Source organism: Antechinus flavipes, chromosome 1 (assembly GCF_016432865.1).
Source record: "Antechinus flavipes isolate AdamAnt ecotype Samford, QLD, Australia chromosome 1, AdamAnt_v2, whole genome shotgun sequence".
NCBI classification, from domain to species: domain Eukaryota; kingdom Metazoa; phylum Chordata; class Mammalia; order Dasyuromorphia; family Dasyuridae; genus Antechinus; species Antechinus flavipes.
The window spans coordinates 243,289,531-243,302,420 of record NC_067398.1 but is presented as its reverse complement, the minus strand read 5'-3'; the positions used below and the strand labels follow the sequence as shown (position 1 = coordinate 243,302,420).

The 12,890-nt window shown below is 35.4% G+C and overlaps 1 protein-coding gene across 1 annotated transcript in view; it reads right to left on the bottom strand.

Moving 5' to 3' along the window:
- Positions 1-12,890, bottom strand: part of GABBR2 (gamma-aminobutyric acid type B receptor subunit 2) — a 780,032-nt gene that overhangs the window by 376,906 nt on the left and 390,236 nt on the right. Inside the window, exon 3 of the mRNA XM_051998595.1 lies at positions 9,466-9,636. Coding sequence (XP_051854555.1) covers positions 9,466-9,636 — 171 coding nt within the window. The remainder of the gene's footprint in view (positions 1-9,465; positions 9,637-12,890) is intronic.

The window sequence follows — 12,890 nt, the reverse complement described above, 5'->3', positions numbered from 1 at the left end:
AGGAATTGGATGAAGAATATAAGAGATGAACATCAAATAGAGAAGGGAAATGTATAAGACTACCTTTAATGACCTGTCTCTCTCCTCTCACCCCTTCCATGTTAAGATTCCATATCCTTAGACTAGACACAAACTCTCAGGGCTGCTTTCAAGCATGTGACCTTAGTCAATCTTGTGATATGGAGCTACCAATATTTTTGCTGTTATATGTACCAGAAGACCTGGTTTAGCCTAAGTATGGCTCTATATATAAAGTTACAGAATGAGAGAATACAAATGAAATAACTCCCCCCTTCTCCAACCTTGTCCTGTACTAGAACACACAGTCTTAGGAGCCAAATTTATCTATTAAAATGAGGTCCTATATTTCTTTCTCTTTTCTATCATATTCTAAGCAGGCAACATAATTAAGATCAGTTCTCAAATAGCAACAGTGAAAATTCTGCTTTCTTATGTTCTATGTGCTAGTTTTATGCTATCCCAATGTGAAAGACAGGCTAGACCATTCTGGATTTTCAGCAATGAGCAATTATCCTTTTAAACCACTAAACCATACATATCTTTAGAGACAGCAGAACCATTATTAGTACTCTACCACAAAGAGTTCAGAGAGGAAAAATATTTACAGCAACTAGTTGTGGTGACAAAGAACTGGAAACTAAGGGAGTATTCATCAGTTGGGGAATGGCTGAACTAATTATAGTTTATTACTATAATGGAATAATATTGTGCCATAAGAAATGATGGAGGTGACAGTTTTGGGAAAACAGGGGAAGATTGTATGAGTTGACTTATAGCAAAGTGAAAAAAACCAGGACAATTTTTATAGAATAAAATCAGTGTTTGTAAAGAACAACAATTTAGAAAGACTTAAGAACACTGATCAACTTAAAAATCAACCACAGTCATAGATCCTCAGTGAAGAAATATGTTACCTCTCTCTTTCTCTCTCAGTTTCTTTGGGAGACAATTGGGATTATATAACTTATCAAGAGTCACAGAACTAGTGTCAGAGGTTGTATTTGAACTCAGATCCTCTTGACTCCTTGGTTGATGATTTATCCATTGTACCACCTAGCTGCCCCAGAAATATATTACCACTTGACAGAAAAGTGGTAAAATCAAGACTTCAAATTATATATTATATAATAATATAAATTAAATATCAAATTTATATACACATATAATTATATATACATATATCAATTTATAAATACACATATAAATATATATATTTAAACAGATATAGATAGATATTTTGACATGACTAATGTTGGAATTTGACAATGCATATTTATTACAAGGGTTTTTCTGTTTTTTTTTTTAATGGTGGGAAGAGAGAGAAGATAGCTGGGAGAGAAAATACATGCTTGTTAATTAAAAAAATAAAGAATAACATTTTAAAAATTTAAAAAGAAAGGATTGGTGCTTCCCCCCAAATGACTGTAACATCTGTCTGTATACTTCTTTACTTCAGCTGTATTATTTTCTTTTCTGTGTGCTATGCTAAACCTGTAATTCTATCAAGTACACCTACTTAACCTCTAACCATATAGGTTCAGTTCTGCACCAAGTCCAGACATGGTCACATTCATAAAAAGCAATTGAAATTGTGAGTTTGGAAGAAAAAGAAAGACCCTGGAAAGAAAATAGCTAATTCTAGATGATATCAATGAGCAGCACTTGGTTTTATGGACTGTGTGTTATCATGTCAGGGTTTGGAAATGGGGGTTATATAAAGCAAAATGGAAGAAACCTTTTTGACAAGAGACTCACCAACCTGATTTTGAAGCCTTTAGTTTGAAATCTGAGGGATAGGGAGAAAAATACCTAGAAAAGGCTATGAATGCACATCCTATAAAGGCCAGCAGATGTGATCTATAAAAGGCAAGATGACATATAATGTTATGTTTCACAGTTCTTCAGTGAAAACTACACAGAAATAGGTTGGAAACAATTCTACCCATGTGTAGAATGTGGATAACAAACACAATTAATTTAAATATCTAAAACAAAGAAGAAAGGATATTCTTGCAAGCATGATTAAAACAGGAGGGACAGGGCTCATGTATGGTATTCAAGGCTATGCTTTGTTCAAAAGGAGCAGTTTTAAGAGAAAGGGAGGAGGGAGGGGAATGCTTTAAACATAAAAAAGCAAGAATTGGGGATATAAACCAATAACATTCCACAAGGTACATGCAAAGGAGAGTATTACTATTTTAAAAATTCTCACACCTTATGTACACACCAGTGAAGAAATCCAGGAATATAAGAGTAGAAACACAGTGGAAGGTATTTGAATAAGGATGATAAAAGAAAATGGAAAGTGACATCATTTTGGGAGTTCCTCAAGCATTTTAGGGTTAGTAGTTACAATAGTTCCTGGCCCTGATATGATTAAAGATATGATAGTAGAAAAGTGTGAGAACATGTTTAAAGAAAATGAATAGTTCACTATATTTGGAGTATAAGGAATGGTGTGAACAAAAACTGGAAAATTAATGGGGGTAGCTAGGTGGTACAGTGGGTAAAGCACTGGCCCTGATTTCAAAAGGACCTGAGTTCAAATCCCGTCTCAAATACTTACTAGCTGTGTGATCTTAGGCAAGTCACTTAACCCTAATTTTCTCCCACTCAAAAAGAATGGAAAAGTAGGTTGAAACCAAATGATAGTGGCCTTGAATTTCAGGTTAAGAAGTCTGCATAGACTTGATTCCATTGGCAGTGTGGATCTAGCAAAGACTTTTGGGTAAAGAAGTATGTGTTCAGATGCATATTATCAGAATTAATTTGGTATTGGATGGCAGTGAAGGATGATGGCAAAGAGCACACTGAAGTGAGGAAATCAGTTGAAATGTAAGAATCCAGATGAAATATAATAAGGGTTTGGCAAAGAGTGATGATAGTAGGAATTAGAAAAATAGGAACAGAGTCTAAGGTTCATAGGTTTAGTTTGGAAGGGACTTTTAGATCAACTAGTCCAAAGCTTCTTAAACTTTGGGTCGGGATCCTAGATGAGGATCATGATTATAGGGGTCATGATATTATGATTTATTACCAACAAATGTTTGACTTGTATACCTATTTCATATATCTATATATCTGGGCTCATCTAAAAATTCTTGGGAGAAAAAGGATCATGAATGGAGAAAATTTAAGAAACCCTGAGCTACTTCAGATGACAGAGGCAGAATGGGCATATTGGATATGGGAGAAAAGGTAGAAGAAATGTAAGGTTTTTAGGGAGACTAGGTAAATCTGAACATAAATAGGAAAGTCAGGAAGATAAGATTTTAACCTATAGATAACAGGTTTGGCTTAGGATATAGTGCATTTGAGGGTCTGGCAAGATATCCAGATACCCAGAAGGCAGTTGGAAAAGTTGATCAGAGAATTCCAGCTTGAGATAAATGTCAGATGTTAAGTGAGAGCTTAGGGGGTGCATTACCCCAAAGGGTAAGAGAAGGCATTTTAGGGAATGCTTAAATTTAGGGAATGGTGGGGATGAGTAGGGAGAGGAGCTATTGCTGTCTCCAGAGGAGTGAGCAGAAAAGTAACCAAGGCACAGAATCTAGGGAAAGAAAATATAAGGATGGAGGAAAATCAATAGGATTAAATGCTAAAGACAGATGATCAAGGAAGAAGCATAGTGCTTTGTCCATAGGAAACCTTTAATATAAAATTGCTCAAGAACCAGGAAAACATTGTACACAGTAATAGCAATATTGTACAATGATCAAGGCAATACAATGATCTAAGACAATTTTGAAGGATTTATGATGAAAAATGCTATCCATCTCCAAAGAAAGAACTAATTGAATTTGAATGCTGATTGAAGCATACCTTTAAAAAAGTTTTATTTTTCTCATTTTTTCTGTTCTTTCAGAAACTTGACTAACATGGAAATCTGTTTTTCCTGGGTACACATGTATAACCTATATAAATTTGATAGCCTTCTCAATGAGGACAGAGGGGAGAGACAAGGAGAATCTGGAACACAAAATTTAAAAAAGGTTTTTGGAAAAAAAATATAAGAATTAAAAAAAAACTGCTGAGTTGAATATAGGTCAAGATTTAGCAATTTGGAAGTTATGGTTGACATTTCAGGGCAATTTCAGAAGAGTAGTGTAAGTGAAAGCCAGATTGTAAGGAACTGAATGAAGAATAAGTGTGTGGTCAAGAAGTAGAAGCACGGAGTGCAATCTATTTTTCCTTGAAGTTGGGCAGTGACAAAAAAGGGAGCTAGCTATGAGACAGGGGTTCAGAGGAGTGATGAGGGGGAGACTCTTGTTTCTTTTTTGGTTGAGGAGGTCTGCATTTGTCTGCAGACCAAAGGGAAGGATACTGTGAGGCGGAAGAGGTTTAAAAAAAAAGAAAGAGGAAGGCTGAAATAGCAAGGTCCAGGAAAACAGCAGGAGATGCGACCAAGGGTAAGCAGGTAGGTAGGTAGGTAGGTAGGTAAGATTAACTCCTTAGCAGGGACTAGGGATACCTCTTCTTTTGAGAAGAAGTAAGGTAGTATGAATAAAAATTATGAGTAGTTTTGAGTTGAGAAAAGAAGTTGAAGGAGCTCACAGAGCTTGATTTTGCTAGGAGGTCTAGTTAAATGTAATGAAGGTGGAAGATGGCGAAGAACTTGGGAGCTTTAGGAGGATGAGGGCCTTCAACAATTGTTGTTTAGTTATTTCTTTCCCAGTGTTTCCAAATCTTTGTGATCCCATTTAGAATTTTCTTGGCAAAGATACTGGAGTGGTTTACCATTTCCTTCTCCAGATCATTTTACAGATGAAGAAACTGAGGCAAATAAGGTAAAGTGATTTGTCAAAGGTCAGGTAGCTAGTATCTGACTTCATATTTGAACTCAGTGCTTCATCCACTGCACCACCTAGCTGACCTTCTATAACAGCAGCTGTGGAGAATTTATAGATAGTAAATAAGAGTTGACTAAAAGAAATGCTATATAGTAGCATGCTGCTGAGTGTTACAGAGTATAGACCATAGACCATGGAGTCTGAAAGACTTCGATTCAAATCCTGTCTAAGCAGACACTTAGATGTATAACTCTATGCAAGGTATTTAATCTCAGTTTGCTTGTCTGTAAAATGAGGGATTGAGACCCAATGACCTCCTTCTAGCTCTAAATTTATGTTGCTATGATTCAGCTGAGCTTGTGCAACAGTAATTTATAATAGATAAAAATCAGTATAGTAATACTAATAAATAATATTTACATAATACTTTAAGATTTGCAAAGGGCTTTATAAATATTATTTCATTTGGTCTTCAGAACAACTCTGGGAGGTAGGTACTATTATTATTCCCAATTTTACAAATGAAGAAATTGAGGCAATCAGAGGATTGACCAGCTAGTAAGTGTCTGAAGTTGGATTTGAACACTGGTTTTCCTGACTCCAGGACCAGCACTCATCTACTATACCACCTGGCTCCCCTGATCTTCTTGGGGAAAGGTTAACATCCTCATTGAGTCATTTTTTGATAAAGGTACTGTTGGTTGAATGATGGATCTCTGAGTCAAGGACCTGGATAAGTATAAATTCTGCCAATAAACAATACTCAAGCAGTACAAATATTTTGGGAATTTCCCATGAGTTTTGACTTGTTTCAAATAGGTTCCAGGTCTAGAACAACTCAGGTTTCTTTGACCTTTCTTTCCCACATTCTAGGCAGGTCACAGTACTGGTCTTGGAATTATCTAGATGTGCCCTTTCCAAGGAATGAAAAATGAACCACTAAGAAAATTAATCTTTTCTTTTTTTCTATATTCCCAAAGGAATCTCAGGGGCTTTCAAGAATGAAAGCTTAGGGAGGCTTCCTGAATAGTATTTAATGCCAGAGCCCAGAACAGATTGAAAACTCACCACAATTTCAACTCGGCCAGTCAATGCCATGGGAACACAGAATAAGTAGTGATGGTACCCATTTGGGGCTAATATAATACATTAGCCTTCAGACACCAAACCTATGTTGGAAGGGTATTCTCCCCCCCCAAAAAAAAAATTCACAGTTCTCCCTGTTTAAGTGCCCTGGAGTAGAACAGCTTGACTTTGTCGACTGACCAATTTCATAAAAGAATCCAATTTCATTTCCAGTCAAGAAAAGCTGTTACTTTCTGGAAGGCTTCCAACATCTGCTTTTCAATGATCAAGCCCAGTCATCAGGAGGAATTCTGCCAAGAACTGGAGAATTAAGAGGAGTCAGCTGGACTGAGATTTAAAAGCAGACTATTTGCCAGCAATAGCACCAGAATACATCCTGTCCCAAGGAAAAGAGGCTTCCCACCAAAAAAAGCCCTAGTCCTGCTAGGTAAGAAATGCTAACCAAGCACTTGGAGGAAGAGGGGCAGACAGAGGTACATTTACAGAGTTTTGCATCATTTACTCAGGTATAGTACAATAGGACTGTAGATTTAGAGTGGAAAAGATCTTAGAGGTTATTGAATCCAATCCCCTTATTTTATAGATGAAGGAACTGAGGCACAAAACAACTTTCCCAAGTTCAACAAGTTATTAAGTAACTGAGGCAGCTTTTCTAACCAGATCTTCTTGACCCCTTTTCAGAAGGCTACTCTGCTTTCGATGCAGTGAGTGTCAGTGAAGTTACTAGGAGAGGAGTAATAAAGCCTGAAACTACCTTGAGTTCTAATTGATGAGCTCCAGCCTTATTGTTCAGATCCAGTCTCCATTTGTTGTATATCTCTTCATCAGATTATATATACTGTTGTATCTCTGCTGTTACACTTCTCTTCATATGTTATCTTCTCTCATTATAATGGAAACTCCTTGAGAGCAGGAATTATTTTGTTTATATTTGTATCTCTTGCACTCAGCAGGGTGCAGGTCATAACTAAGTTCTTAATATATTCTGTTTCTCTCTCGTTTTTTTCTTTCCTCCCTTTCTTCCTTTCCTCCTCCCTCCTTCCTTTCTCCCTTTCTTCCCTCTCTCTCTTCCTCCCCTTCCCCTCTTATCTTACTTGCATAACCTGGTAAATTGCCTTATGCCTTAGAGATTTCATTTTCTACATTGGCCCACTGGCATCATGAGTTAACAGAATCAAATAAGATTATGTCCCTAAAACAGCTACATATGTGTGTAAATTATTATTATCTTTGCACCAACACAGGAAAAGGAAGTTCTCTGATCTCCTAGGAGTTACTCAGACTCTATTTAGTCTGTGTCTATGTGGCCTTGGGGAAATGCTTTGGCTGAAAATGAAGAGGTACTTGCAACATTATTGGGTAACAATTTGGTAATATAGGAAATGATTCTACTCTTTCTTGAACTCCCCTCTCCCACATTTCCCTCCCACTTATGGAATAGTAGTTTTCCTGACAGAAGCCTCCTTATAAGCTGGTAATGGGTTAATCCTCCTGTGGGAGCAAGTTCATGTTATCTGATCCCTTCCTGCCTTCCAGAAAGTCAAAAAAACAGAGGCATGCTAATAACAATAGTAATGATGTTGATAAATACTTTGCTCCAGTTAATATTACCTGACAAATATATGCCTGCTGGGTCTCAATTAGTGAAAATAATAAATGAATGTCCTGAAATGATTGCATGAATTTGAATTTATACTATTTGAAATTATACTTCTGTAAGACATGATAATTGTTTCCAGTCCAATGGAAACAGGTAGTGCCCATTCAAATGTGTGACCACTTCAAAAGATTCATTATTTGCACTAATTGGGACCTAGATTGAGTGCTTCATAGTTCCCCAAAACATTTTCTATCTCTTTTTTCACAGGAAGAATATTATGATCTCCATTTTACAGAAGAGGAAATCAGCTGAGAGGAATTAAATCACTTGCTCATAGTCATACATACAACTGATAGGTCTTCTGACTCCCAGGGCCTACTTTTTAAAAGGATGTCATAGACCATCTCTCATCCTTTTGATATTTAAGATTATGGAATATTAGGTCTAAAAAGATTGTTAGAGGTGTATTGAAGAGTGCTGAATAAGGAGCCAGAAATTTGGATTTGAATTGTGGCTCTGTTGCTTATGAGCTTTGTGACCTTGGACAAAAACACTTAAGCTTTGGGACTTAGCTGCAAAATGAGGGAGCTGGACTATAATAACAATAATAACTAGCATCCATATAGTGATTTAAGGTTTGCAAAGCATTTTACAAAGATTATCTCACATTTATTCCAACAACCACTCTGGGAAATAGGTTTTATTATTACTTTTTTCTATGTATGAGAAAACTGAGATCAAGAGAGAGTAAGTGACATGTGTGAGTTCGGATTTGTATTTGTCTCTCTGATTCCAAGTCCAGTACTTTATCCAACACTCTACGCATTTATTTAGCTGCCTTTTAAGATCTTTTCACGCTTTAAATGTATGATGAAGAGATTGTATAGTGGCAACTCACTTATCTATAGTCACAAGGCTAATTAATGAAAACTGTGACTTTAGATTTTAGCTCTCTTATCTCCTCATTTAGTACTTTCCCTATTTTACTGTAATGGCCTTTCCTTATGCATTAAAAATAAAATGATCCATTAATCTACTCTTAGAGACAATGCTAGGTATAATGAATAGAAAGTTGGCCTTGCAGTGTTAAAGACTGGGATTCAAGTCCTGCCTTTCACACACACTAGCTCTTTGTTCAAAGAAAAAATCAAATGATTCTCTAAAACTATAAGTTGCTGATGAGTACTCATCTGTGTTGGTAAGGGAATTTTCACACTGAGAGTTCCCCATACTGTATGACTCACATATCTAGGTTAAAGAGTCTTTTCTCTTTTTAGATAGTAGAAGTACAACTTGATAATTTCTTATTAGAGGTAGCAGTCATTTAAAGTCTTTTAGTGAAAGCTATGATGTTTTTGGTTTTTTCCCCATGAATTTTTATTGATTTATTTTGTTTTTACATCACCTATATTTCCCATCATTTTATAACTCCAACCCAGAAAGTCATTCCTGATGATAAAGAATAAAAAAGAGAAAGATAATTCATCAAAACTAACCAGCATATTGAAAAAGGCTGACATTACATTCAGTGTTCCATACCAACGATTCCCCAGTTCTACAAAGAGGAAGCTAGTGATTCTAAACAACTACAGTGGTGTGGGTAGCAAAGGTTAGGTGAATTGGAGTATTATGATAATTAACTACATAATTCATAGTCCTAAAAAGTGCATTGAAGACAGAAGATTTTTTTTCATTTTGAATTATCTTAATTGTATAATTTTCAACTGTTAACATTTAAGTCCTCAATTCCTTTCTTTTCTTTTTTGTAGACAAAATAACCCAATAGTTTAATTTAATCTAGAAAATATTCTAAGGGAACATATACAGACATATCTTATATTGGATAGCCATCTAAATTAAACCATATTATTGACCTTTAAGCAATCCAATAGCGTATAAAATTGGTAAGAGTTACTGATAATTTTTTTTGGACATATGAATCCATAAGGCCTACTAAAAGGATCTTACCTCAGAAAATCTTTGGATGTCCTGGGTTAGGGTTCCCACCCGTTTCCACTGGTAATATTTTAGCAATTTCAAAATTGCAGGATTGACAGCATTATCTGATGGTACAGTTCGGAAGAAATAAGGATATTTTTTCTTATCAGCTAGGACTGGTGTGGTGGCTGCGAATGAAAGCTGGAAAAAAAGAAACCAGAAAATATTTCTCTTAGGCTCAGCTCAAAGCAGTGATATTCAGCTTAAGAACTAGAATAACACTAGTAAATAGAATAATAATATTCTTTTATACTGTGAAATTTTCAGATCATTTCTCTTGCAATAGTTTCATGAGGTAGATATAACAAGTATTTTTTTCTTTTTTAAAATAGCATTTTATTTTTCCAAATACAGATAGTTTTCAACATTCATTTTTTGTAAAACTTTGTGTTCCAAATTTTTCTACTTCTCTCTCTTCCCACTCTTCCTCAAAACAGTAAGCAATCTAACATAGATTAAATATGTGTAATTCTTTTATATGTATTTCTGTATTTGTCATGTTGTGCAAGAAAAATCAGATCAAAAGGGAAAAATACGAAAAAGAAAAAAAAACCTAACAAACAACAATAACAAAAGGTGAAAATGCTATGCTTCAATCCACATTCAGTTTCCATAGTAAAGTATTTTTATCCCTGTTTTGCAGATGGAGAAACTAAGGATCAGAGAAATGACTTTGTAGACAGCCACATAGCTATTAAAAATCAGGAGTAGGAGCTAGACCAGGTTTTCTGACTTTAAAATCAAGTATAATTTTTCTACTTCAAGTATAATTATGTTTAGCCTTATCCTATGAAGGTCTTTCACCATAGACTAAGGATTTTAGTTCCTTGAGGACAAAAGGCATATGAGGACTTTAATCAGACACAAAGAGGTAAAAACTTTCAGAGAGTTGTTTTTAACTCTACAAAGCTCATCACCTCCTTGCTAATTTCCATCCTTAGGCAAATTCTACTCTTTGATTTCTCTCTTTCTTTTTCCAGTCTATGAAGAGTTGTTGGAGAAAGTCACAAAGTTGTGCTGACTGGGGCTGCTTCAAATTCCACTACAACATTGAAGCTCAGCATGGCCTCCACTACTTCAACAATTCTTTTATTCATCTCCAGGTGACTTCTTATCTCATTCCCCATAGTGACTGTAGCAAATGTTTTCAACTTTCCCTAAACCTTCAAATAGTGGAAATTTTCAAGGAATAACGTTGCTTCCTAATTTGCTGAGAAAACTGGGTCCATTTGACAAACTCCCTCAAGTTCCCTCTTCTACACTTCAAAATTCAACTGCAACTCTTCCTTTTCTCAGTGTAGAAGAGTGTTTGATTGGGAATCAGAAAGCCTGAGGTTGCTTCTTAGCTCTGCTATTTACTAACTGTCTGACTTCACTTTTCCCTGTTCTGGTTTAGTCTCCTCACCTACAAAAGGAGGTTGGATAGAATGTAAGTTCCCTCAAGGTAGGAATTGTGTCCTATCTGATTTTATACCTCTGTGCTTAGTTAGCATAGTGCCTAGTGCTTGGTAGATTCTTGATAAATACTTGTTGATTTTTAGCTTGATTGCTAAGATCCTTTCCAACTCTATTGGATTCCTTCTTACCGAAGAAGTATTCATCTTTCTTTGTTATGTTAATTCTTTCAGGTAAGTCTTCCCTGAATCTTTTCCATCAGTCATCCATTCTTTTTCTTGCATCTTCAATTTCTCTCTTTTCCTTGATTTTTTTTCTTGTCTATAAACATGTTCAGGTCTAGGTCTTTCTAAAGGCAAACAATCCTGTTCTCAACCATGTTATCTCTTCGAGCTGGAATCTTATTTCTCACATCACAATTCAGTGCCAAACTTCAATGAAGAAAAATTTAGTTATGGCCTCCACTTTATCAACTTCCTTTACCTTAACTTTTTCCATTCTGGTTTCCATTCCTATGATTCTATTGAAGCTGTTTCCTCCACAATCTGCAAGGATATCCTTATCACAAAATTCAAATTCATTTTCTTAGTCCTTATTGTTCTTGAGTTCTGTGGAGCATCTAATACTGTTGCGCACTCCTTCCTCTTTAGCTTTTCTTTCTTCTTGCTTCTTGCCTGTTTTTTATTTGCCTGGTTTTCTTTTTACATATCTTATCACTATTTTCCCCCATTTCCTTTGTTATGTCTTTGACATAGCTTGCCTCAATTATTAATTATTAATACTATTATACTATATTATAGACTTTAGTATGTTATACTGTACTATTATAATTATAATTACTATTATAACAACTATTATTATCTTTATAGTTTTGTTCTTGGGCCTCTTTTCTCTTGACATCCTCTTGTCATCTTTATTTGCTCTCATGGCTACCTTTATGCTGATAACTACCAAATCTATACCTCCTTTTCTGAACTTGATGGGAATTTCTGAAGATGCTTCTACTCCAATATCTCACAACATATCCAAAATTGAAGTCATCTTCTCCTCCTTTTAAAATCTGTTTTTACTGACTGACTTGCCTGTTTATGCTAATAACACACACTCAAAATCAAGTCATCTTTGACTTGACTTTCCCTCATCCCCCATATAATCAGTAATTTAAATCTTGTCAATTTTGTGTTTTTAATGCCTTTTACATCTGTTTCCTCCTTTCCATCATCACTGCCAGTTCTTTGATTCAGGTCCTTTTTATCTTTTGTTCTTTAGATGAAAGGGTATACAAACTTCTGGTCTTAGAGATGGAAAGTTTTGAGTTTAAAACCTGCCTCAGATACTTTTTAGTTGTGTAACCCTACAAGCTTTCTGTAGGAGAGGAAATCTGAACTATGCCTTGAAGCATGCGAGGGATGCTATGTGATTATAGTGAGGATGACATACTTTTAAGCCATGGGGCATCATTTATGCAAAGGTACAAAGGTGAGAGATGCACTGTCTTTCATGGTGAACAGCTGCCAGGCCAGTTTCCTTCAACTTTCATCTTCTATCTTTGTTCTGTCTTCTGTTTTATAGTCTCATTAATCCTATCTCAAATTGGCAGAATTATTTTACTTTTTATCTCATTAATTTTTGATGCTTTCACAGTTTTGGCTCCTTATTTCTTATCTTTGAAATGAGGATCTTCTCACTCCACTATGCTGACCAGTGCCTTAGCATTCAACAATCTTCTTGACTAAGTTATTTTCTTCTATGTTCTTCTTTAAAAATCTCTAGGATAATATCCTGTTGAGAAGTCGATAATTTGATCCATGGCAGATATTCCTTTCTCTGATTACAGTTGTGTCAGAGGATAACTACTTTACATGTCTCAGTATCCTTTAAGGAAAAACAGAACTCAAATCCAATTGGTTTTAAGATAATTTCAAAATTTTAACACAGTAGTTCTAATATAGTTTGCTTTTCACTTCAGATTAAGACTACTAGACTATGTATAAAATGCT